This window comes from Corvus hawaiiensis, chromosome 9, assembly GCF_020740725.1.
Source record: "Corvus hawaiiensis isolate bCorHaw1 chromosome 9, bCorHaw1.pri.cur, whole genome shotgun sequence".
Lineage (NCBI taxonomy): Eukaryota > Metazoa > Chordata > Aves > Passeriformes > Corvidae > Corvus > Corvus hawaiiensis.
This window is the reverse complement of record NC_063221.1, coordinates 7,768,251-7,795,302: the sequence shown is the minus strand read 5'-3', so window position 1 is coordinate 7,795,302 and position 27,052 is coordinate 7,768,251. Positions and strand designations below refer to the sequence as shown.

The window sequence follows — 27,052 nt, the reverse complement described above, 5'->3', positions numbered from 1 at the left end:
CTCCCTGCTGACATTTGCCCAGGGAGCTTATGAGGCTCAAGCAGCAGAAACACTGGCCCTAGCAGGATCATGAGAAACCATTCCTCTGTGCTATTTACAGCACCCAAGGACATATTTTTCATTTTGGAAACACCGCAAGGAGGATGTTTCTCATGGCTGTTGAGAAAGAGGGGTCCCACCTCAGGGAATAGCATGGGTTGGGGTGCGTAGGCTTGGGGCAGTGAGGCAGCACATCAAAGGGAGCCAGGGACACCAAAAACAGAGTTTGGCCACTTCCATGTCAGAGGGCAGAGCTGCTGGCACCAGCTGAGGCTCTTGGATGTGAGAGAAGCGTCAACAGCCTGCAGAGATGTCGAACAAGCAGAGGCACCGAAAGACAGCTCCTCTCCAGAGGCGTTTTCAAACACATGGCCCAGAGCACACCACAGCTGCACTGTCACATAAGGCAGCTGATGGGCAGTGAAAGGCTAGAAGGGGTGGGCTTCCTGCCATGCCAGTGGAGCTAAATAACCCATAAGGGAACCCAAACTGCTTCACATCTCCAGAGTGCAGGCTTCCCACAGCACAAGAGGTTCGGAGGGCTCCATCTGATCCACGAAGCCTCCAAGCACACTGCAAGAATGGGTGGAAGTGAGAAAAGTCCACACCACTCCAGACTGGGTCAAATAAGCCTGGACACATGGGGATTTCACACTGTTGGGCTAAAAGCACCTGGGATGAAAACACGGAGTCCTGGGAAGCAGGGACCAGGAGATGCACCTTCTGCTGTGAGGTCAGAGCTACAGAGACCTGCAAAAATAATGTCAGCGAGGAGCTGACAGACAGCAGCGACAGGAGGGCAGTTAGGAGGCCACGCCTACAAAAATGGGGAAAGGAAATAGATAGCTCAAGCATAGGCTGAGGGCTGAGAAAGGACTCCTTTCCACATGCAGCATTCCACTCCCTGTAAAATCCAAGGGGATTTCATCAATAGTGCAATCAATTCTCCTGTAGGTAATTCAGCATCTTTTCATGGAGACCCTGATGACACTGCCAGGGACTTCAGGTGAGCCCTGTCCTCATGCCAGCAAGCAGCAGAGCCCAGAGAGGGGGACACAGCTGACATCCTCCCACACACATGTTCCCCTGCACTGCTGGGTGCCACCCCACACCATCGATCCCTCCTGACCACTGGTTTCCAGCACAGCAACCAGCTTCAAGTGACAGTTTCATGGTTCCCACTTCCGCTGCACCCCCCCCCCCCCGACAGGCAGCCTCATCCCTGTCCCCATTTCCTCATTCCCATCCTCAACCCATTCCTCATCTTCTCTCCAAAGAGCTGTTGTTTGGTCCCTCTCCTTCTAGCCCTCCCATGCATCTCTAGCCATCCCCACTGCCCCTGTCCAGCCCTTCACCACCCTTCTTGGGGCAAGGCAGAGCTAGGACTGCAGGACCAGCCTTGAGCACCCCAGGTCCAGGCACTGACCCACGATCCTGCATCAAATCCCAGGGGGTCAACCACTGGCAAGGGAGAGGATGACACAGCTGGGCAGGAGACACATTGTCCTCCCTCACCCCTCTTGCACCACAGCTCCTCTGGTCCCTCTGCATCACTGTGAGGCATCAGCCAAGGGATGTGCTATCCCTGGCAAGGGCTGTGTCAGTTCTGGTGCTTGCCAACCACTTACAGGACCACAAAGCATCACCACAACCCCTGCCAGCATCAATTTCTCCTGCCGCAGGGTCGGGCGGCCTCTCTCAAGACTCCTGTGAGCCCTCCAGGAAACATCCTGTGGAGAACAAAATTAGATGTCAAAGAGCAGAAGGATTTGAGCTCTGGCAGGTCCCCAAATCTGGGAAGGAGAAAAGCATTATGAAAACACTCATCAGAAGGCAGTGAGAAATTAGATGTAGGTCACTTGAACCCCAGCCCTGAGGAAAGGGGTCAAGCCCACAGGGTAAAGCCCAGCTGGATGAGAGGAAGCCAGCAGAGTTTTTTGGAGGTGGAACCACTCAGTTTGTTAATTTGATTACATCCTCCGGGCTCGGCTTTTCCTTTGCTTGGGATAACAGATCTGGACCTAGTGCTCTATCCCGCTCAGTGGGTGCTGCTGTGCCTCTCCTTCCAACCCCACAGAAGAGCTCAGGCCTGGATGTGATGCTCATATTTTGGGTACAGACCACCCAGCTGGCAGCACTGTCAGGGGCTTTTAACAGACAGAGCACAAGAGCTGCTTGCCCAGAGGATGCAAACAGGTTGGGCACTAAGGACATGGTGCAGTCCTGGCACTGTGGGTCTGCTCTGAGCAAGGGGCAGTATGACGTGAGCCACCTTTCAACACGTATTCTCAGGATTGGGGGGTGGTTTTCTGCCTGCTACTTGACAGCCTGTTGCACACACCCAACTTCCACTTTCAAAACCAATTTGGTTTTGACTACATTGTCTCAAATGGACCTTGTCTCCCAAGAGAAACTTCCTTTTGAAATCGGTTTCCTGGAGCTCTTGGGCATTTGCAAGATGTTTCACTTTTATACCACAATCTTTAAAGAGCCTTTAGAAAAGGATGTGAGGCAATGGATAGGACCCCATGTGCAAATTAAGTTATCAGCATTCCTTGTGTTTAACTGTGGAATAAAAGTCCGTTTTTGCTTTCAGGAATTGGGAGTGGCTGCATGCACCAACTGAGCTCACAAAATGTTTTGATTACCTGGTCCTGCATATTTTGGACATGCTGCTGAGCAGGTTAACTGATGGGTTGACCTCTTGAGATCTTCCAATAATGTTGCAAATGTTTTTTGAAAGAAGCACAGCATCTCTGGAGATGAAAAAGAAGCATTTATTGGTTTTGATGGCTTACATGTGTGAATGTTCACTTTGAAAGTATGGGATGGGATAGGTTGACTCCTAATAGGATTCTGCTTTCTACCCTGAGATATCCTGAGTGGGTTATTGTACCAGTCCCGAATCCAGCCCTGGAGACTCTCCAAAGACAGCATCTCCTTGTACATCCCCCTGGAGGTCGCTCCATCCCGGTCCGTAAAGCACTGACTAGCAGGTGACTTTATTCTCCCCCTATTTCCAGCTCCAGCTTACTTTGGACAGATCAGCATCCTTGGGAGAGCTGCTTGGGACATTTACAGCCTGGCTGGGCGGCGGCTTGCAGTTCAGAGTTTACACAAACCCGGGCACGGTCCCAGCACTGGGTGCTGATTCAGGCGCCCGCCCATGCGGTGCTCGCGCGTCACCGGATCACATGGACCCTGCAGAGCAACTGTGCTGACATTTCACACAGAGCAGCAGCCGCTGCAGCAGCCAAATCGTGGGGGCTCGAGTCCTGAAGGGAAGGGGGTTTAAACCTTCCCCTCTCCTGACCCCAAGCAAACACAACGCAGTAGGGTTGTCCCAGCTGGCGACGTGTTTGATTCATTTTCCTGAAGGGAGACCACTCCGGATCGCTGCACAAAGAGGCTCTGCAGCCCTGGCTCAGCTTCCAGTGCCTGCAGAAGGATCAGCTCCCAGGAGTCCCCCACGACAGCCTGTAAGCACCCGCCAGGCACCACCAGCACCCAGGACTCTGGTGGGTCAAAGAGCTGATGTGGAATAACAATGCCTCCTGTGCTTCTGCAGAGAAAAAAACATCTTCCACTGCAAGCAAAAGCAAAGTGTGAGAAGCAAGGGAGACTCCCAAGGGGGAAAGGCACCCTGCTGCAGCTGCTGAAGGAGAGGGTAACAGGAAGGAGATGCTGTAAATCCTTGCCCTTGGCTCTGTGGGCAGATTAATGACTGTTCCAGATCAAGACAAGGATTCATTTGCAGCCCGGGATGGTAAAACATTGGCACAGAAAGTCTTTTATTTCTTTTTTTCCTACCCAGGCTGTCAAAAAGCTCCATTATTTGTTACTTCACCATATCACTACATGGTTTTTCATCCTGTACCTCAATGGGTTTTCAGAGCTGCTGGCTTCTCACCATCCCAGCCCCCTTCCCAAGCGTATGTATCTGTACTCCCCTCCTGGGAAGCCCTCTCTTCCCTGAGAAGTGGAAACTGCAAATGCCACAGCACCACCTGCCTGCAGCAAAAAAATGGTCCTTTCTGCTGCAATTAGGCTGATGCCCCAACTCCTCCCCCAGCACGTGAACAGATGCTCCTGTGTCTGCTCTTCCTGGCCGTGTGTCCATTTCTGGGAATTAAAAGGCACAGCCAAAAGCCATAGACCTGTTTATGACTTGTACAAATGTGATAAATGACTGCTGAGAAAATATCTCTGAGCTGCTCCTCGCCTGCATCTTAATAGGTTGATGCTTGGGAACAGTTAATTAGCTGTCTTGACTTGTTTAGCTCGATAGGCCCAGACATTTCCCTAAGGTGATGGGGGATTTATGGCTCCATAATGCAATAATGTTTGGTAAGTATCACAGTTTGGGGTAGATTTATGTCCCCTCAGCAGTCAGAAAGGGATTTATAGGGCCTGCCAGAGGTAGAGTTACAGGAGGTGCCATCAGGGACACAGAGATCACTGCACCTTCCTGCTCAAGGACAATCCCTTGGAGAGGCCAAGTCCTGGAGTGTTGTAGCCTGCTGCCATATTGCCCTGCTAATGTTTTTCATTAATAAACCTAAACACGAGGGCTAAGGGAGCTGCCTGACGATGGAAAGCATTTTGGAATGTGCTTCCCTCCTTCCTGCTCTGTGACAGGCAAGGAAGGGCGGCATGGGACCCACCATGGCCCAGCCCCAGGAAAGAGCCCATCCCCATCACTCACCTCGTGCACTCTCTGGGAAGATGCCAGTGGGGACCTTGCTGCTTCCTTGCAAAGGATCGCAACCAGCCATCAGTGAGAGCCTGAAAGTAACAGCACGATGCCTGGAGCAAGGATGAAACCCAGGAAGTAGCAGTGGGAGTACAGGACATCCACTTCCAAGAGATGGAGAAGGACTATATATCCCAAAAGCACTCCAAACATTTCACAGCTCTGCTGTTTAAGTGCAAACTATAGGAATTTGGGACAAGCTGCATCACAAACAAACATAAATTCAGTGTTGCAGGTGGCTTTTCAGAGCAGTCCTGGTCTGACAGGTCCACTGTGTCTGGCCTTTCCCAGGGGATGCTGGCTACGAACAAATCCCCATGTCCAGCAAGTTCAGGAGAACTTTCTCTCCACTGGGAGAGCTCTGGAGCATTGATTTTCTTTGAACTTCAACAGAAAATGTCCTTTCTAAGACAAACCTCTTTGGGTTGAAATTGTTCCCTCCTGGGTCTCAGCCTAGATATACATCACAAACAAGATTCATGTGATTAAAATAACTGTATTAAAGTGATTCATACTCCAAGAAGCAGGTGCTGGAGGGAGAAACAAGGCTCCAGAGCACAGCATTGGAACTGCTGACCTGAAGAACCAGTGCTGGGAGCTGCATCACCTTTCCTTTCCAGCTCTCCTAGAGACTGAATAAAATGGGGCAAGTTTGATGAGAATCAAATTAGCTTTAGATGTTTCACTCCTGGCAGTTATCAGAATGAGTCTGGTCTTTATTTGTGCTAACAACAGCACAGGTTGTTCTGTAAGGAAGAAGCACCATGATCAATTCAGCCTCATCAAGAGGAGACCAGGACATGCTCTGGCTAATCTATTCAAAAACCCTTTGGCTTGAGAGTAGCACTCACTAGTTACAGAATTTTTCAGATACTTAGATACCCTTCACTCAGATGTCAGAGCTCACCTGGGAGGAAAAAACTCTGTTGTGTGACTGAGTACATCCACACCACATCAGGATGGATGCATGCATTCCTGAAATGATGAGAGATGGAATAGAGCAATGCTCATTTCCTATGAATGACCAAAAAAACCAGTGAGGGTATCAAAAAGTTAAAATCTCTCTCCCTGCTGCCCAGTTCTTGGATCAACTGCTCTGAGCAGGCTCTAGCAGCAGGAGCAGCAGGTGCTCTCTGGGATCACAAATGACACACTCTGACACTCAGCTCCATCCAGCTAATCGTTTTCATGGGAATTGCCATTAATAACCAAGGGTGCGTTCCTGTGCTACTCATTCATAACAAGACACGGAAACCTTGCTGCCATCCTGGCCAGTACACCAGCATGTTCAAGCTTTGCTTTTTTAATGACCCATACCTTGACAATATCCCAGGAAAAACAAGCACAGGCAGCATCACACAGCATCAAATAAACTGTGAGTGTTAAAACTCATTGAAATAGTAACATGTGAGTGCATAAGAGTTTTGGAGGAGGTTTTCACATGCTCAGTCTTCTCTTGAAAGATGTTGGATGTATTTATTCAGTGTATTTTTTGGCCAGGAAAAACATTTTTTTTTTTCTTCTCTTAACAATTCCCTCCAGTTCATTTTTTTTAATGAAGAAAGGTGGACAAAAAACACAGAGAGAAAGCAGCATTATTGTTCAGCACCTTCTCCCTGTTAGTTTCAATAAATCCAGCACATGCAACAAAATTCACTTTAGGTTGCACATATGCAGCAATGCCACCTCCTGGAAGGAAGAGCTGTTCTGTGGGACTCACCTTTGCATGAACAGCTTCCTCGGGTTGTGTGCAGGGGTATCCACACCCTCCCTGTGCCACCTCAGTCCCTGCACTGGGACATCAGGGGCTGAAGATTGACCACAGCATGAAGGCTGTGCCAGGGTTCCCATGCAGGGCAAGGAGAGCACCCCTCCTGCCACCATTAGTGGCCTACAATGTGTTTTTTTTAATTAGGAAAGTAATAACTTTGCTGATTTTTCTATTCTAATGCTCTTTCATTCTTGATAACTACTCTTACTCTAATAAACAGCATCGCAGCCCAGGCTCCAAGGCCAATAACTGTTGATGGGAAATGTTTTATTTCGTAACAGCAGCTGCAGCCAGCAGAGCACATGAGAACACTTTTTTTTTCCAGGAACATTGGAAGATGCTATTTTTAACTGTTCTCCCCCATATTCCTGGTGCTTGGATACAAGATGCACCAGTTGGAACACATTGCAACAACATGGAATGTTTAACTCCATCTGTGCCACGGGGAGAGGATGAGCAGGAGCCCCAGTATGGTGAGGGGGCAGTGGGATGACCATGCCCATTGTAGACCAACTTCTTTGCTTTCCATCCATCTACAGCTTCACTGCACCAAGACCATCATCATCATCAGGACATGACATGACACTCTGTGTGCCCCAAAATACACTTTTTCGTGCTGGCTCTGGGCCAGCAGTGGGAAAAGAGCAGGATTTTGTTGTGCTGAGCACTGCAGACATCCAGAAAGGGACATGAGAGCTTGGGCACAGAAAGAGGTGTCCAGTGAGGATGGCCACCAGGTGGATGCGAGTTGCCCAGGTGTCACCCAGTGCATCCCCCCCATTTGCTGCTGTCCTTCTGCCCCACTGGGAGGGTCCTTCCCCTGGAACAGGGAGCAGACCTCATACCCACCATCTTTTCTACCTTGTCCCCTTTGGGATGGTAAAGCCCTATTCAGTGTCATGGCTTCCATTCCTTAGTGCAGCACAGATCTACCAAAAAACCATACCTGGCAAGGCTGGAGGGGCTCCAAGAGAAGGCTCCAGGTTGGGTTAAGAGCTCCCAACACAGGCACCAGAGACACTGCAAACCCAACAGCATTAACACAGACAGAAAGTGGCATTTAAGTGCATAGTTGGTTGAAATCGTGTTCTTCAGAGTCCAACAAAAATAAGTTCTTAATAGGCGTGGAGCTAAGTGGAGTCACCCAGAGTTATGATTTCCTTTCAGCAGATACTTCGTCTTCAGGCTGTCACTTTCACTCAGGCCATGATTAAAACAATAAACCCTGGAGAAACCACCCTGCCCCCCGTCAGCAGCTGCTTCTCCTCCACGTGTGGTGATGGAAGCCATTCATCACTAAAAAAAGGGAGGTGAAATCAAAGACAGATTATTACTATTTATTATTCCAAGATGCCATGTTTGGCCAGCAAGCTGTCCTTGGTAAAGTGAGGCTGGCCACAGCTGCCCTCCACCAGATGCAGACTGAGGAGGGAGAAGTCACCCTGTGGTGTTGGAGATGCATCAGTGCTGCATCAGGACCTTCACCTCTGGCCTCTTGTGGCAGGCAAGCCATTGTATTGGAAGGATTCTCCCATTTACCTCTGAAAATCCTCTTGGACATTTGCATTCCATCCGTGAAACCCAACCTTGACAAACGTTTTGCAAAGGGAAAGAAAAAGAAATAGTATTATGCATTGCCAAAATAAGCAGTTAGCACATCACCATGACTCCCAGCCCAGGTTCCTCTGCTTTTGGGCAGCCCAGTCTCCTGGGTTTCTGCTCTTCCTGCCCTGAGTCTCAGTCCGGATAGCACTGTGAGGTCATCGTGGCCTTAAAAGAGCTGGGTGATAGGCATGGAGCAGGGACATGGGTTGTCCTTGAATTTGCAAAGCTGTTTTGTCTGTGCACACAATTCCTGTGAAGATCCACTTTCTGGGCTGACCCCAGGGCTCACTGTGCAGTCAGAGGAGACACCTAGAACTGGCCTACAACACAGAAAACAGCCTAGGTCCTGCCAAGCTCAGGATGTGGAGCATCCCACTTGGACGCTTCACTTGGGGCACAAAGACAGACATTGCTGAAATGCAACAGTCTTCTTGGAGTGTGTTTTCCCAAAGCTCAACATGTTCCACTTCAGCAAGGCTGGAAAATCTATCGTGTCAGCTCTCCTGCCATGCCTGCGCATATTTGCATTTTCCTTGCAGTATTTTTAGAGATTTCCACTCCTCGGCCTGATTTGGGACAAAGTCAAATATGTAAATCTTGGAAGCTGCCACAGGAAAAGAAACTCCATTTTTCAACCAGCTTTAGATACAGCCTTCAGCCACAGCAACAAATCTTCTGCCAGCCTGGAAAGCTGTACTTGCCTCTCAGATAAGGACTTAACATGGTCCAGAAGGTCTTTGTCCTGCAGCCAGTTCAGGGAGGTGCTGCTGTCCCACCCCTCCAAGGATGGGCTGGAGATTCCCACAAGATACTGGTTTGCTGGTGGGAGGCAACAGCAAGAGGGGACACATGGCAGAGTTCCCTGGCTCCTTGTCCCATCCAGTCCTCATGAGCCAGATGAGAAAGAGCTCAGCTCTCCTCCAAGATATCCCAGTTCCCTGAGGGTCCTGTATCTACAAGACTCCCATCTTTTTGCTGAGGCAAGGGAGGAAATGATGGGGCTGACTTGAAAATAGTTCCGTTCCCAGGTCAGAAGTAGGACCAGCCTCAGCTCAGCCACGTCAACCCACATGTCTGCTGAAGACTCCCCAGAATAGCTGCTCCAGAAACCATTTCTGCCTGCACTGCTACAACAGTTGGGAAGTTCTGTGGGGTGCAGTCAACACCAGCTGTGGGAGTCACCTCCTTCCAGTGTGGAATGGACCTGGCTCATCCCCTGGTTGAACATGCTGGTCTGTGCTGAGCCTTCCCAGGCAGGACAGCTCTCACCTGAGCTCCTCCTCTGGGGAGTGAGAAACCCCCATGGTCCCATTCTCACCTTGAGGAAAGCTCACCACCTCGTCTGCTCCTTGGGGGTGGCCATGGAGAGCGCTCATCTCCTTCACACAGCAGCTTTTTGGGCAAGTGGGACCAAGCCCACCACCTGGCTACTGAAATGTGGTGCTTGGTGGGGTCCCAAGATGGGTTTATAGCCTGGCTAGTTTTAGCACCTCCCATTCGAAAGGAGGGCTCCACCTGGCCCTGCTCTGAAACCACCTCTGGGCTGGAAAACAGCGGCTGTGAGACAACCTCTGGCATCGCTTGGACAGGCAGAGGTAGCAAGAAAAGGAAAACAGTGTCTGTCCAAGCCTGCTGAGGGACTCCAGCTAGACAGAGAGCAAAATTTGGCCAAGACGTTGGAAAGAGTAACTCTGATCTTAAAAAAGTTATTTAAAAAAAAAAGGATGAGACATTGTAAGGTGCCGGTTGCCATTTGTCATCCTTCAGCCTGCTGTTAACTCCCACAGCACCTTTCCCTGCTATGGCATGGAGCTGTCAATCCCCCTGCCCCACCAAAGTCACTTGAGCTTTATTTTCACAGCTAGAGACCTTGGGGCCCCATCCCAGTACTGCCCTCAGGACTCCCAATGTGTGGACTGGGAGACTGCAGGGAAGGACAAGGCACAACCCAGCCCCACCTTGGAAGGAGACACTCCCTTACCTTTCAATGTTATTTCAGGATCAACACCTGGCTCTTGGATGACACCACAGCCTTCCAGAGTTCCCCCACCCAGGGTGCTCTGATCCCAGCAGCCCCAGAGATGCTCTCCTACCCCACAACAGCCATCAGAGGCATGGAAGGAGGTTTGGACACAGCATATGATCCTCTCCAGCACCCCAAAAGTGACTGCTGGCCTGCCTGCCTTCCCTCCCAGAGACTTTTTTTGCAAGACCTGATTTCTGAACCCCCTTGAGTGTACACTGCACATGTTGACCATCTGCTGGTAGAAGACACAGGTCCTCCTGGCTTGTGAAAGGAGATGGGGTTTCTCCACTCCTTCTGTTCTCCTGAATTTTGCTGCTTCCCGAGCAGGCAGAGACACAGAATAACCCACTTGAGCCACAGCTGGCTGAAAGGCATTGTTAGGATGAGAAGATGACAAAGTAAGAGGTGTTTTAGGCAGCTGAAGGGCAGAAAAACAACTGGTGGGAAAGCTGCAAAGGACAAGAAGGTGAACCCAGGAGCAGTGCAGAGACCCAACCAAGCTGCTGGGCATCTGCCCCTGCTCACCTGGGATCTCACTGGAGGGGCACAAGGGGAAAGGGTGAGCAGTAAAGCCCCCATTGGCAAACCCTCAGGCATGGAGATACCCAGGGGCTTTCCTGTCACTGAGACATGAGCAGGAGATGTGGCTTTCCTATAAAGCAGAAGCCCCAGTCCATTAGGTGTCTGCTCCCATGGTGGGAACACTACAGCTGTGCAGTGTATGGTCAGGAGATACCTGCAGAAGCTGGGTGAGGGGAGGCTGCCACACCCTGCTTGTGCCCTAGTTTTTAGTGATCCTGCTGGACAATCCCAACTGAGAGCTGGAGCCATCAGGTGAGGAGTTACAGCGCAGCAGTGCCAGGCCAGGAGATGGACACCTGCCCAAATGCAGCTCAGAGGAGCTGGCTGCAGGTCTGGATGGACATCCAAAGCTTTTCTGAACTCACCCTAAACCACTCTAGTCTCAAAATCAACTTGAAAGTGATGCTATTTACAAGCCTACTTCTTTTGGCAACCAAGAAATAATAAGCAAGAAGGTGATATTATTATTATTTCAGCTTCAGAGGAGTGAATAATCAGCTTTGCAAGGAATGCAAGCTTGGCTGACTGCTGAGGGCCTTGCAGATATACCCATCTCCCCTTAGCAGGGTCTTTCTAGGGACTGCCCTGCTGAAATTTAACTGCCCATGGAGGGTCAGAAGCCAGATCAGCAGGGAAACAGGATGCCAACTCAGACACACTCCAGATTCCCAACAGTTGGCTCTAATCTGAATTAATGACTTAGTAACAAAGAAGGGAAGTTGCAGAAGGCCACCAGCCCCAGACCCCCAGCATCTCCCCCCACCCAACCACAGCTCCGAGCAGAGACCCAAGCACTGAGCACAACTCACCAATTCCAGCCCAGCTCCATATCTCCAGGAGGCAAAAACAGCCCTGCAGCACTACTGCCACCCCTACTTTAACAGTCTTCACTAATTAGTCCTGAAGACCCTCTGAGCTCCTTCAGACCACCTGCCTTGCTTTGCAGTGGAGGGATTTTCCTGCTGAGCCCAGCTCTGTTCACTCCTGCACAGGTGATGGGACTCAACCCTTTAGCTCTTGTCATTCCTTGCTTTCCCTTCTTCCCTGCTGGTCACCCATCCCCAGCACCCACATGGGGATGTCTATCCCTCCCTCACCTTCCTTCTCTGAACGGAGACCCCTCTGCTCCCCTTCTGCCCCATATTCAGGCCCACCTGGTGTCTCACCAGCCTGGTGGGGTATAGGGAGCTGCAGACAAAGCCATGGGTGTACCTTGATTCTTCCTGAACATCATCTCTTCTAGGAGAAGGCTTTGTGGATGTTTCCTGCCTTACATTGCTGCTGAACGTGCAGCTGCCTCTGCTGGCAGAAGGATCCCGTGGTTCAGGCAGGGGTCTGGACCATCTTTGACTCTATGGCTTGTACATGCTGCAGAGGGGTCCCTATCTCTGCAAGGGTCTCTCTGTGGTCCCCCTGATGAGCTGCACAGCAGCCCCAAGCCCTGCTCCACTGGCTCCAGTCCCCCTGTTTTCCCCCTACTCTCCAGAGAGTTCCCAACCCCAGCCAACAGTGTAGGACACCTCGGGGCAGCAACACGTGACACAGGTGTGGCAGCTTATAGAAAGGATTGGGGAGTCTCTTCCCCCTTTTATTGAAAATGATCATTTCTATTCTAGTGCAAACACTGTACATTTTACATCACAAAGCAAGAGATAATTTACAGGATACACTTCCATCTGGAAATCCCGTGGCTTCACGCGTCAAGCTCTAACAGCCTCGTCAATCATCCATCCCTGTCTTGCTCAAAATTCCCACTTTGAGGGAACCAGTCACCTACTTCTCTGTTGAAAAAGTGGGAGCCTGAGAAAATAGTGTTTGTACAGAGCAGGCAAGAGGAAAATGCCTTAAGATACATTTTCTCCCCGAATGGTACCCAAACTTAATGATAACTGTGGTAACCATGGCAACTCCCTAGCACTTCAACTGAAAATATACTGAAACCCTGGAGAACTCCATGCTTTGAGGATAAAGCCCTTGATTTGCACATATATTTACATGTTTTAATAAAATACAGACTAAACATAAACAATCATAAAATTTCACTTCGGCTTGATCGACAACAAGTTGCTATCTGTTGGCTGAGGTCATCAGCAATTAAGAAACAAACACCACAAGCTGTCTGTTCATCCAGCTGGACTCTGTTAAGTAAATCCATGTAAACAAAGCAACATTGGGTCACCCATCACCCAGCTCAAAGGGGATGTAAAGGTCTTCTCTGAACTGACTGAAGGCAGCAGTCAGCTGTGGTGGCATCCCTGACCAAGCAGCCCGACCCAAAGCAAGACCCAACTCAAACTGGAAGCGCAAAAGCTTCCACATCCTTCCTGCAGGAGCAGCCCTGTGCCAGACAATTCAATTCCTCACACAAATAAAGTGAGGAGGCTGAACAGGGGCTTGCACAGGTGTTTATGTGAGCCCCTTCATGTAAACCTCATCGTGTGGGGATGGAGATCTTGGTCCACAGATGGATAGCAGGGCACCAGGAGCTCCATGCTCCCTGAACTGCCTCCTTGCTAACCTCAGAAAGAGGTGTCCCTACACAGACAACAAAAAACGCTGCTCAAGGTGCTTTTTCTACTGCAGAAAAGGTGAGCAAAGACTGGGGGAAAGCCACAGGCCAGCAAGACACTGAAGGAAAGAGCTGAAACTCCAGGGTGAGCACTCAGGCCACCACAGGGGAATTCATCCAGGCTGCTGTCACTGCTGGAATGTTGGTGGATTGTGGAGGAGGACAGCAGGGCAAGGAGAGTGGAGAGCACCAGCTTTAGGTACTCAACAACCAGTTCAACCTTTGAGTAATGTTACATGGCACCGGATCCTTTCTGACCACATTCTTCAATAGTTTGTGTGTTTGTGTAGGCACAGGAAGCAGGAGTGAGTTTCTAAGTGCAGGCTGAGATTTCCAACATGATCACTTGGCTCTAGGAGCTGGACCCACGCTACTCATCACAGAAATATTTTGATTTATACATGTTAGGTTCTCTAGACTGCAGGTGGCCAAGAAAAGGGATCAAACAGAACATGATGGATTTCTTAAAACACAATGCTTGCCCAGCTTCCCTTTCCCTGGTGTTCTGCCTGTGTCTTTCAGCTTTTTGTCCTGATCACAATTAGGGCTTTTTCCCTCCAAAACACCCATGCAGGGAGGAAAAAAATCCAGCAGCAATGCATACAATCACAGGCACAACTTACTCAAATTTGGGTTTGGGGCTTTTTTCCTAGTGCTAGCTCAAATATTTTGGCTGGATTTCCATTCACCCTCTGCCAGTTTAATTTTCACCTACATTTTGAAGAGGTTTAATTCTCATTTCCTGCAACATGCTGTTTTAGACTATCAAAGCCCACTGTCAGACATCAACATATGCCCAGTGTGTCTGCAGCAAACACCAGGATGAAGATCTAAGCCACTCTACCAGAAGTATTTCTCATGACTGAGCTTCATTCTCCTTCCCCTATGGTCCAACCTGGACCATGGAGTAGTTCTGCTGCCTTCAGTGGGACTATTCCATGGCAAAGTCCATCTCAGTTTGGACACAAGTGCTATTTGTCATAAATAAACCCCTTCCTCCCACAAATGTGAGAGGCAGGTACCACCAGCAACAAGAAAAATCCTAATTTCCTCAGGATGTTTGTGTGGAAGAAATTCCTTTTGGGCTGCATCTCCTCTACTCTTCATGGAGATAAATAAATTAGGTCCTAATTAGGTTTCCAGAGCCCGGAGGGAGGACGGCAAGTAGGGAAAATGGTTAAGGTTATAGGGCAAGCCTTACTGAGCAGTGTTATGGGAACTAGGATCTTTGGTGGGATGCTCTTGCATGTTCCCAAGAGCCACTTGAACCTGTCTGACTGGAGAGGAGATCCTTGTATTCTGTGAAGCTGCCCATGGGGAAAATCTGCAAAGGAGTGTGGCTCCCTCCAGCATCACTTCTTTGGGGTTTCTCACGGGAGGACATGAGCTGCCTTTTCAGTGCTGCCCAAGGCTGCAGGGAGGAGCTCTGACAAGGGTGAGAGAGGCTGTGGCTGGAATTTCAATGCACAGCTCCACCTGGATGCAGCACAAACACCCTGAACGTTTTCAATGGATTTTATTTTGTTTAATAAAAAACACCAACCAAGCTTGCATGTATTATCTTATATATATAAATATATACAGTATATATAAAACAAATGCATCTGGACAATGCCTTTCCCTGTGGCACAAACTGTAAGGCATAGAAAGGAGTGTCCTGACAGTCCTATTCTTGGCACTACAGAGAGATCCCCCCTGCTACGCTCTCCCTGCTCACACACCCACATCGGCTTTTCTCTCTTCTTTGGCTTTTCGAGGCAGCGGTGCTGTGAATACTCAACAAAACAATGGAGCTCTGTGGAGCCCAAGGAGGTTTTCCAGGCAACTCAAACAGGATGAATCCATCTTGTTGCATTAATGGACTTCTCACAGACTAATAGGAATGTGCTGCCTCTGTGGCACAAGGGACTGGAGGGATGAGGGTCGGGTGGATATAATGGAAAGTGGTGACCAAACAAATTCTTCTTCTAGGGTGAGCTGGGGCAGCGGGGAGAGGAGCAAGCTTTGCATCTCAGCATGGTGGTGGTGGGACTTGTTCATGGGCTGAGATTGGCAGACGTTTCTTTTTGCAGTCCCGTACAAAAATGGACACCAGCAAGGGTGAGACTGTCCTTTACTGAAGAAGCTCGTAGTATATTGAGCAGAAGCAATAAACCCGACAATAACAAAAAAAAAAAATGGTGGCATTATCCCAAAAGGAAGGAGGAACCTTGTCACTCACAGGTTTGGTTTGCTCCCTGTGTTCAGTCCTAGGTGAGGGTTGGCTTTTTTTTCTTCTTTTTTTTTTTTGTTTTTTTCTTTTCTTTTTAAGTTTTTTTTTTTTCTCTTTTCTTTTTTTTCTTTCAGCACAGACAAGTTGCGAAGCAGGACGGGTGCTGTTGTGTTTTCTCCTTCTGCAAGGCAGCTGCCTCCAGTCGTTAATTGACTGTGGGCACCTGATTCCTCTGTAAACTATATTCCTTTGCCTTCAGTCTCAGGTTGGCAATACTGTTGGCCATGTTCATGCCCTGCGCCGGGCTGGTGTTGGTACACGTGGCGGAGTAGGTCGCCATGGCACTGAGGGGTGGAAAGAGAAACATCACATCAGACGTGGCCTCCACACCACAGCAGACACTCACCACCAGAGCCTAAACCCTGGTTTTTCCATACCTGTGGGATGCATTCCTGGTGTCAGCAGGGAATTACCACTCCCCTGTATTTAACACCCTGGTAAATCTTTCCGCTGCAGTTCACACTCACGCAACGCCAAAGCTGGTTGAAGTCAACAGGAAAATTTCTACTTCCTATTTTCTAACCCAAAAAGGCTTACAATGAAGTCAGCCTGTCAGTTAGACCATTGTCCTTAAAAGTATTCCCACTGGAAGCAATGTCTTTTTGATGAGACCAATTGCTGGTTTTACAGCCTGTGAAATCACGTCACTTCTGAAACACATGTTACATTAAAGAAACACTCTGGGAAAAACCCGTTTCAACAATTGTGATGTTTTTTGGTTTCAGCCTTTTGGAATGAAAATTTCCACATTTTTTTCCCCTCAAAACTTCAGCTGATTATAAAGAGCATGTCCTAAAGGCTGAAGGAAAAAACCCAAAACATAAGCTACTTTTTCTCCCTTCAAACCGCGACTTTTTTCATGAAAAACATCACTTCTGACAGCAGAGGCTGAACAAAGATCTCCGACTCCTTTCTTATCCTACCAAAAAATCTGCAAATCTGCTTTCCAGACCACTAGTAAACTTGTTTAATCCATGTGTCCCATGGGTTTCTGTGAAAAGCAACTCCCCCTGTAACTCCCTAAACTCAGCAAAGTATTTGACCTGCTGCATTTCCTGTACATTGGTCCACAGATCAAAACCAGTTGAAAAGCACCACATGATCTAGAGGTGCCCATTTAACACAGAGTGTTCAGAAGGAACCCCCAAATGCTCTGCTGGAGGTGAGCTTGGCTCTGGTGCTGACCTTTTCCATCTGCCTACCCAGGTGGCTCACGGCTGAGGCTCTGGGAAATGCTCTGCTCCATGCACAGCCCAAAAAACCAACATGGGTTGGGTTGTTTTCCTTTTTGTCTTTTCCTTTTTCTGTCTTAAAAAAAAATCTTCCAGCACTGACCTCCACAACTGGACAAGCCTTTGCAACAGCAAATCTCCCTGGAGGGACATGGGCACCTGCTCAACAGATCCAGGCTGGAGCTGTGCCTGCTCACTCCAGAGTACTGGTGGCATCTCTGACCTCCCAGGAGTTTATTTGCCACCCAGTGCTGTGTGAATCCTCAGCCTCCAGAAGATCTATACCAGGGAATATCTGCATTTCACCAGCGTCCAGGACACATGGATGTGTGTTTCTGGAGCTCTTCTCAGCCATCTGCATCCGCTCAGTTCCCTCTCCATGGCTGGGCTGGTCGCTTTCCTCACACCTCACAGCAGCAATGGGAGAGGCTAAGTGCTGCCTGCAGGAGTGTGCGAAGTCCCACAAGGTGTAAAGCTGGTAGCTACTTAAGCCCCCATTCCCACCTGCTTCTATAAGGTGCATCTCTCCCATGTTTTTGAGCTGGAAGAAATTTGGAGAGCTTCAGGGGTACTCTAAACTAGGTAAAATAGGAGTTTTCAGTCAGGGGTGTAAACTGTCCCCATTCAAAACCAGGTTGCCAGCCAAATCTGGGCTGAAACTGCAGGTCCCCAGTGGCATGGGGAAGATGATCTCACTGATGCCAAGTGAAATCCCTGCTAAACCAAAAATCTCCAGAAGTGCTCTTTCAACAAATTATTCCATCAGGAGCAGTGCACAAGAAGGCTGTCTCCAAACATCAGAATAGCTTGAGGGCTGCTCCAGACACTCTCCAGGGTCTAATAAGGGTTGAAGTCACCCTGTTGCCCCCTCCCTCCCACCCCATTCAGGCAGAGAAAAATCTCCTTCCTCCACTCAGCTGTCTGCTTCCATGAAATACAGAGGAGCATCATGTTTCTGAGGCCTAAAATCCTTCTTTCAAATAAGGCTTTCAATGGCCCATGGAGTCAAAGGTTGCTGGAGTGGGAAGTGCGGGCTGACAGCGCGACTGCCAGTCTTGTTTTCTTAGGAATCTATGCTAAAAAATGCCTAAGCAAAACATTTCTCAACTTCAAAAAAATAATAGTATCTACTTGGCTGTCTATGTAACACAGATCTGCAAATAGCTTTGGCTGACCTGTGGCTGAATGTGTTTGGAGAATAAACACACAGATTGAAAACTTTTCCCAGATCTAAAAGCAAAAACAGCCCTGGCCACACAGCTTTGGGCCCTGCTCTCAGCCCTCTCCAGGAGTGGCTGTTAATCAGGGACTGGTACAGCATGCTGGGAAGATGGGGAGGGGGCAGAGGGCCATGCAAACACTCCACATGGCTGGAGTGTTCCAGTATTATTTCACCAAGGGTCCAATATTTTAATAACCTTACTCACTGCAAAGCTTTAATGAGGCTGCAACAACCCGGCCCTTTAAGGTGAATGGGATTGCCAAGAGATGATCAGCAGGATTAGAAAACCTGGGGAGCATGGGGTGTCTGAGGGTCCTGAGCATCCCACATGGATGTGGAAACCAGCTGCTGTGCTCCTCTGCCAGTGCAGGGGAGTGGGAGGGTGGCAGTCCAGCCTGCTTTGATGTGTAAGCTGCAAATGTCTTTGCTGAAACATCGTGGCTTCAGACAAGGGCAAGATGTGTCTTCGCATCATGGATAGGCACAGCCTGGACCTGAGGGGCTGAAAAACCAACCCTTCTCCCTTGTTCTCCTCATTAGTACATCCCAGGCACTCCAAGTGACCTCAGACAGCCCTTCCCTGTGTGCCCTTGGAAGTTACCTTTGCAGGATCTTCTGGAAGTGATTATGAAGCCCCCTGTGTAAACAACATCTCAGGAGGGACAATCTATTTTTAGAAGTGTGAGAGGTAGAAATAAGCCATGAGCATTCAGTAGGGATCTGGTACTGAGACCAGCACAGTCTCACTGGGGTGGGGAAGGAACTTGCTTCCCTTCCCTGATCATCTCCCTAGGATGCTACACCAAGGAACACTTCACAGGGAGAAAACCTTAACCCTAAAAAAAAGGATTTTGATAGACAGCAGTCCTCAGATAAAATGCAAAGGATAAGGGCTGTCTCTAAGACCAAGCTGGTGGCCATCGAAAGCATCCTTTTCTATATCTGGAGTGGGTGGATTTATGACTTGCTCTTCTGAAGATACAGGGTGGATGAGGAGGACCCCATGGAACTGAAGCAACAAACAGGAAGACCATGTGTTTGCAGATCTTACTGTGCAAACAATGCTTGGAGCAAAAAGAGGGTCAAAGCGACCGAGCAAGAGAGGTCCTGTGTGTGGTGTGGCTCCTGGAAGGCAGTGGGAAGCTGGCTGTGTCCAGGCCAGATGAACAGGAAGAAATCCAGCCAAAGGCTTCATGGTCCTGACCAACAATGAAGCCACTGTGCTAAAAAACACCCGCCAACCTCATTTTTAACTGCCTGTGAGCCAGCTGGCTCCCCACAAACCAACACATCCTGTGGATCTTGCATCCACACCCAGTTCCTGCAGAGCCAGGAATCGCACAGAAAGGACAGGGAGGCCTGTGATGTGCACGGACATCCCAGATCCTTTGAGACTGGGGTTGCCACATCCACGTTCCTTTCCTGTCATCCTTTGAGCAGCACCGACCACAGAAGGTGGGCACTGAACACCAGCCTGTCAGCTGGCCCTTAACGCAGGCAAACCACAGCACAACATTCACACACACACTTGTGCTCAGGCAGTAGAAAGAAACTGCTCACCAGCTCAGTGCTGAGCGCTGCTCCACATGGAGGAAGTAAGTTCCCAGCCCTTCCTTGCATCCCAAGCAGTGACTGCCATGGGACAGCCACAGAACTCCCTCTTCTGGCCACTGTGCAGTGGCTGAGCCTCCTCAAGTGCTCTGACCTCCCCTCCCCTGGATCTGTGTCCTGTGGAAAGGTTTCTTCCTTGCTATAAACCAGATGCACGAGGGCAATCCTTCTGTTTCCATGTATTTCTACCTGAGTCTCTTTCAAAACTTCCTGAATTGCAGAGAGAGACCACCAGAAAAGAAGCTGCCAGATACCGAGCCAGGACCACATTGCAAAACTGGCAATGAGATGGGGTGGGGTGGGAACAGGTAAGGAAAACCAGTGGGATGGTCAGACTGCTGTATCCTCCAGATGCCCCATGTGAGTACACCAGAGCTGTCTGAGGGCCACTTTTGGGATGATCCAGTGGAGTTATTCACTCACCTGTAGGGTGAGGCGGTCCCCCAGGAGAGATAGTCGGTGGGTCTTGGAGCGAGGCGAGGTACTATGGGCTGCTCCACGGCGGTCACATCCCCTGAGTAGGATTTGAGCAGAGAGGCGTTCTTGCTGGCCAGCATGGCCCTCTCGTTCCGGCGGAACTTGGCTCTCCGGTTCTGGAACCACACCTGGAGGGGGAAGAGCACAGACTCACCAACCATCACAACCAGCTCTGCTGTGACACTTGCCCCATCCCCACGCCACTGTGCCCCGCAGGCTCTGCAAAAGCTGGCTGCTTGGGCAGCCTGTCCCTGGGAACCCTAAGGACAAGACAATCCTCATGCCTGCTCTGATAAAGCCCTCATGTGAGGGACTGGCTGAGGGGCACGGGTCTGTCCTGTGCTGATGGCAGCAAGGCCTGGGAGTGCTGTACAACTCATGTTCCATGATCTGCTTTGACCTTCAGAAGATGCAGGCTTGCAAGCTAAGAGCTCAAGATAACATGAGCAGCCTGAGCATTCAACACCTTGGCCTTGAACGAGCCATATGGACACACCTGACTGGGCAGGTGGCAAATGGTGGGGGCAGATCGGGCCTGGCAGTCTTCCTCAAGGCATGGTGCGCTTGCGGCTGCAGTACAGCATGACCCAGGAGCTCGGTGACCCTAGTGTGCCACACAGCCCTCAAGGATTCCTGCTGCCATACTGGAGTGGCCTGATGATCCCCCAGGTGAGGTGTGCCTGGGTATAAACTGTGGGATTACCTGAACTCTGGCTTCAGTGAGGTTGACTCTGCGTGCAAGGTCTTCCCGTACAAAGGCATCGGGGTAGTGTGTCCTCTCAAAGACCCTCTCTAGTGCCTGGAGCTGGCTGCTGTTGAAGGTAGTCCTGTTCCTCCTCTGCTTTCTTTTCTTCTTCTCTTCTGAGTTCAACTGATCATCTGGAGAGACAATTGGAGATGTGAAAAGTGAGAAAGCTACGAGCCCACAGCCACGGGGTGAACAACCTCAATGGTTGCAGGACAGAAAGGGCTTGGGAAGGGGCTTGCACAATTTCAACACGACACATTAACCACACTGTGTTAGTCCCCATGTAAAGAGGAGGGGGAAAGTGCACTCATCCCAAGCATTTATTTTCCAACTCAACTGTGTAAGACTTGTACGAGCTCTCTCACGTTACCCCAGGTCTCAGCCTCCTTATCTCTGAAAAGCAACAAAAAAAGCCCAAAATGCATCTTCCCATTCCCAATAATCCTGGAAATCTTTTCTCACGCCAAAGAATCACAAAGCCCTGTTCTCTTGGCTTCAAGTTTCCAAGGATTGCTCTTACTGTGACATAATACAGCTCTCTGGGGTAACAGCATGTTGGATACTATTACTGAGGAACAGTTGTGCCCTCTGCAGCATCCTCCTTGCCTTGCCCAGCCCAGCAAGGTGTTAAACAACCACCCGCGCATCCCATAAGAGCATGTATTGTTTTGTACCTGGTTTGCATTTACTCGGCAATAAATCAATACATCTGGATCACACTTACCACTACTGTCTGTGCTTACAGTCACTGGAGCAACATAGTGCTGAGCTAACCATGAAATGGCTTTTCTGAACAAGTGTGTGCTCTGCACCAGCTCTCCTTTTCCCAGTGCTGTTGGCAGAGCAACATCTCCTATTCCAGAGTATGTTCACCCACCACACCAATCCCAGCCCAGCAAACCCTTCAGTTACCACAGGATGCCACACCAAAGGAAGGGGAGAGCAAGGCACCAGCCTGCAGAGGCAGGAGGCCACTGCTGGCACTGTGAAAGGGCCCCCCACAGGCTGCAGGATGGGCATGTCACTGCCTTGCACTCATCCCTCTTCAGCTGCTCCATGTGTGTAGGGTGCCACCAAAACCACCCAGATTAACCCGGGGGGATCTGAGCCAATATTCATGTCAGCATTAAAGTATTTTGATCCCTGAATCTATAAAAATGCACATGCTAGTGAATCATATTCTAAGTTCACCACCGCACACCTTGGCCCAGGCGACAGTCTCACCATGGAGAGTCCCAGGGCTTGACCTGCTATGTACAGTTGGAGAACACCCCCTCAACAGTCACTCCTTTTGCCATGTACAAATATGACAGCTCCCCCTATCCTCCTCCTCTCCAGGGGGTATGTTAGGCACAGGGAGGGGCTGACAAGGAAATTAAAGTCTACAGTTGTTGTCCTCACCACCTGTTTGTGTTGCTTTTCACAGACCATATGGTACCAGTTACTGCACCTGAAGGCCTTTGGAGCAAGGCCCATCCACTTGGGAACAAAAGGACATTCCTCTTAAATTAAAGTAGGGTTTTCAAATTCCTGCAGGTTTACAGTGCCTCCATCCCTAATCCTTCTCCAACAGCCTGATGATCCCCAGAAGACTTCTTTCCAGCCTGGGGATTCCTGGGTGCAAAAATACGCCCTTGGTTTTCCCATATCCAAGAGGAAGTGTTTGGAGACCAGTTTTTAACAGGCACACTGAGTCGTAAAGCTGAGCTGGGAAGGGACTGGCAGAGGCAGGAATGTGCAAGAAAAACAAATGCACATAGGAATGCCAAGGAATTAAAGCAAGACTTCAGGTGAATCTATCAGCTTGGGTGGTGGGAAGTAAAGCAGTGGAGCAGAGGGATGGGATTTAACTGCTGCTTGTGCAGAACCCCCTGCACACATTTCTCCCTGCTGGGGGGTTTAATGCTGTCACAGGGTCACTGCCCTATAAAGAAGGAGAAAAATCCTACATGTCCTTCCCTTGACTCATCATCAAACCCTTCTCAACAAGGGTCAGTTACTTCCCCCTGGCTCAGCTGGCGAGTTTCGACACAGCTGTGCCGCTGTGCACCACACAACACAGCAAACGAGCCTAAGGGCACAAACGTCCCTCCGAACGCCACAAACATTGCAAGACCAGCTGCTGAAGAGGCCAATGTCAACATGGCCTCCTTCAGAGTTATCCATTTCATGCTATTTTCCAATCTAAACCCTGCCTATGCAGAGTGTATGAACAAATCAATAAAAGCCTTTGGAACCCCTTCAGAATCCCATCCAAGCCTCTGAAGCATCAGTTTCTGCCCAGAAGACAACACCCGGCTGGAGGGAACACGAGCCTGAGGCCGTCTGGCCGTTGCTCAATCCTGCGTGACAGCTACGCATGAGGAAGGGTGAGCACATCCCTCTGGGGAGCGAGAAGAAGGGCCAAATCTGTAAAACACTGGAGAACAAGAATTTCTCCCTGCCAAGCACGTTAGCACAATTTGCCTGGTTTCCTCCCGGCGTAAATCGAGACGCCGGTGATTCACAGCTCACCTCGTAATTACTGCGCCCAAAAATAGCCGGGCCGAGGAACGGAAAGTGTCCGCGCTGAGTGACTCACGGCCGGGTCACCGCTGGCTAAAGCACCCCCAGCCTCGGCTGGCACGGAGCAGGGCTGTGAGTCACCCCCCTTTTCCAGGGACAGAGTTGGATGGAGGTGACAGCAAAGCACAACCTGTGACAAGGAGGTTCAGAACTTTGGGGTCTCCTTTTGCCGCACCTCTGGAACAGTGCAAGATCCAAAGGTCTACAGGAGCGACTCGGGTAGCGGGGAAAAGAATAATAACAGAATAACCCAGTCCAGAGCAGCACTGGGTTGATTGCTCCTTGTGTCTTGCCATGCAGGCATCTGCCACATGCTGGTTACAAACTGCTAACAGGGGCTGCACACACCTAAACCCCAGCTGCCTGCACATGTCACCTTGCTCACAGCACTCCCCAGCTGCCTTCAGCATGTCAGCAGGGTACTTCTTTTTCTCTGCCATTATTTCTTTATCAGGAAACAACGCCGAACACTGAAAAATGGTATTCCTGAACAGTGTTGACAGCACTAGTGACTGGAGTCAGCAGAAACGGAGAGGAGAGGAAAACAGCTCTAAAGCTTTTTAGATAGGTCAGAAGTCTTTCATCAACATTCTTTTAATCAGAAAAATTTTATTACAAGCAGTGTTCTCAAAAGCTGAGCAGCTTGCAAACGTGCCTCACAGAGAAATCGAAATGCGCATTCTCCTCTCAGGAACCCAACGCTGGAAAATCTGGGAATTTCATTTCCAAATCCCAACCTTTCATGCTGGGCTGGGGGACTTTGTGTCCTGTTTCCACATTTGCATTTTCCTGTGTTATTTCTACATTCTCCCAGAATGTGCAAGTGCTGGTGTCATACACAAGTGCACCAAAGCATTTTTAAGTGCTCCTAAATGATACAGCATGAAAAATCCCATTCTTCTTTCCTCTTGCAGCGAGGCTGATCCACACTTGCAGACACTCCAGTCTATTCTCCTCACTTCACAGCGCCTGTCCCAGTGTCTCTAACTATCACTGGGTCACCATCAGGCAGCTCCTCTTGGGCTGCCACATTGAAAATACAGTGCATTAAAAAAACAAAACAGAGCTGAGAACTAAATGCCTATGTAGAAGTTTCAAGACTGGTATTTTTTCCATCAATACTTAAAACCACACATATTTTAGATTTCCAGTTTGCAGGAATGCTTGTGCATTGCATTCATTCCAGGTCAGAAGAAAAGCTAATTTCCAGATGGGATTTACATTCTGTGGGCAGTTTGGAAAAGTTTTGACCAGTCCTATTAAGTCCAGAACCAGCTATTATAGTACATTAATTGGATCCAAATTGAAAGTAAACAATTTGATTTAATTAAGGGAGGGACAGAGACACTCAACCACAGTATAAAGTACAGTAAGGTAGGAAAGATTTGTCACATCAGTTACAGAAACTCTAAACCGAGAAAGGATTCCAGGAAGAAAATAAGGAATCTCACTCTAATCACAGCCTTCAAAATAAGAAGCTAACGTTTGAGCAGAGATTTAAGAACAAGCAAGAAAAATTATTTCACAGTAAAAAAAAAAATAAACTATAAACTAATAAGGCAGCAACTAAAAATTCTTAAAATACAAAAAATACTGCAATCCAGAGAAAGTTTTATTCAGATTGGTGGAGAAAGAAAGGAAAAGGGAGAAAAGAAAGGAAAGGAACAGGACTTTTTATTGGGTTTAAACTTAAATTTAATGAAGCTTGAATAGAAATATTTCTGTGTGCTCCCCCAGCCCTGGGCAGACTCCTCTCCCCAACATCAGCCATCCAGTTTAAAGCCTGTCACAGACTCCCAGTCCAGTTTTACTCACGCTCTGCTTTGCTTTCGATTCAGTACATCCCTCCAAAATATTGCAACACTGTGGGTGCAGGGCAGCTTTGTCAAGTGGAGGAATGGGAAGCAGGGATGGGGACATACAAAATCCACACGGTGACAAAGCCCTGCCCCACTGATTTGAGACAAGTCTCACATGATTTTCCAGCCTGCTCCTCTGGGCACTGGGAGCCCATCATCCAGCAGCAGCATCCGGTGTCTTTGCCAGATGTGAGCAGGGACAGAAGACGGGCAGGGGGACATACACGGGTAAGATTTCATGCTCAGAGCTGCCTGAAGTAGCTTTCTAAGACCTCCCAGGAGAGAACAAACTCCAGCTCACACATATTTCTGTGCACAAGAGAAGTATTTTCAATGGAAATAAGGTTTAACTTCAGGGCACACAAATGCTACACGGATAAGGTGTAAGTACCCCACAGCAGCCATCACAAATGTAGGCAATACAGAATGAAAGATAACATTTAAAAGCGAAGTAAATATGTTAAGGTAGGAGATGCCTATTAAGTCATGTACTGAAGCTAGCCCTGACGAGCCCAGCTGTACAACAGTGATAACAGAAGGTTTTTATTTGTGATTACAGGTCAGACTACAGAGATTTTTGAACTATCATTTTCCTCTCATACCACAACACCAGCTGAGCTTTTTTCCTAACCTCGGCTGTTTATTTGTTTTTTTCTGCACTATCTTAATGTTTAAATTATTTCAATTACACGGAAAATTCAAGTATCCAAAGTTCAAGTCTTGTTAAGAGCACCAGGAACACAGAAAAAACTAACAAAGAAACAGATGCTCTATTTCCTTTAAAAGCCATCTCTTGTGATTATCTCACAGTCAGGTTCAAGTTTTGCACATAAATAATAAGTTGTTCTGTGCAAGAGCACAAAGCTTCAGAAAGGCAATACTGAATTTTTCATACCAAATTTGAGTTTTAATATTAAATGGAAAAATGTGCCTATTTTCAGCGTTACCCGTGGGGCTACAGCAGTTCCTCTCTGAAGTGTCTGCAATGTGGAACCTATCAGGGTGATTTTCAGCTGACTGCATACAAACAGTTACAGATCATTATGGAGCTGTGAATGGCTGCTGCATGGATAGCAGGGAGAGAGCACTGCCCTGCCTCTACTGTTGCACTTGGCTCTGCCTGCCAGACCTGCTGAGGTCCTGTACAGCCACAGCCTCACCAGCATCAAGGATGAAACCCTCGCTGTCCTCCCTCAGGACAGGTGCTCAAGCAGAGGGACCTCCTGCCTGCACCGTGGCCAAAAGAGACATTCTCATGTGGGATTCGAGGCACAGTACAGTCAATGATGCTCGCCACCAGGAATGAGGTCTTGGGGTTGTCACCTTCCAGGTGGAGAGTCTGTAGACACCTCCAAGCTCCTGAAAATAGTTTCCAGCATGCAAACAAATCTTCACCCAAACTTACCAGGCACTGGGGACTTGAGTGCAGAGGCTTTCCGCTCTGCTCTGCACTTTTGTGGGTGTGCAGGGATCAGGTCCCATTAAAATCCCAACCTGCCCTGTTCTTGACCCACAGACAGGGCAGCACCAGAAGCCAAGAGCCCTATTCTAAGGCAAATGTAAGCCAGAACTTCTTTTCAGGGTGGTATCAGCTCTGCTGCTCTGCCTCTCATCTGGTGGCAACCTGCAGAGCACATGGGCAGTTACAGCAGCTAAGATGTGAGCCCTCCCTAACCATGTCAGTGTTCCCACTTGCTGGAGCTGACAGAAGAAATTATATT

At 49.0% G+C, this 27,052-nt stretch overlaps 1 protein-coding gene across 1 annotated transcript in view; it reads right to left on the bottom strand.

Moving 5' to 3' along the window:
- Window positions 1–14,844: 14,844 nt before the first annotated feature.
- PRRX1 (paired related homeobox 1) overlaps window positions 14,845–27,052 on the bottom strand; it is a 37,226-nt gene continuing 25,018 nt past the window's right edge. The window contains exons 2-4 of the mRNA XM_048313342.1: window positions 20,863–21,038; window positions 20,106–20,287; window positions 14,845–15,901 (exon numbers count right to left, since the gene is read on the bottom strand). Coding sequence (XP_048169299.1) covers window positions 15,763–15,901; window positions 20,106–20,287; window positions 20,863–21,038 — 497 coding nt within the window. The 3' untranslated portion in view covers window positions 14,845–15,762. The remainder of the gene's footprint in view (window positions 15,902–20,105; window positions 20,288–20,862; window positions 21,039–27,052) is intronic.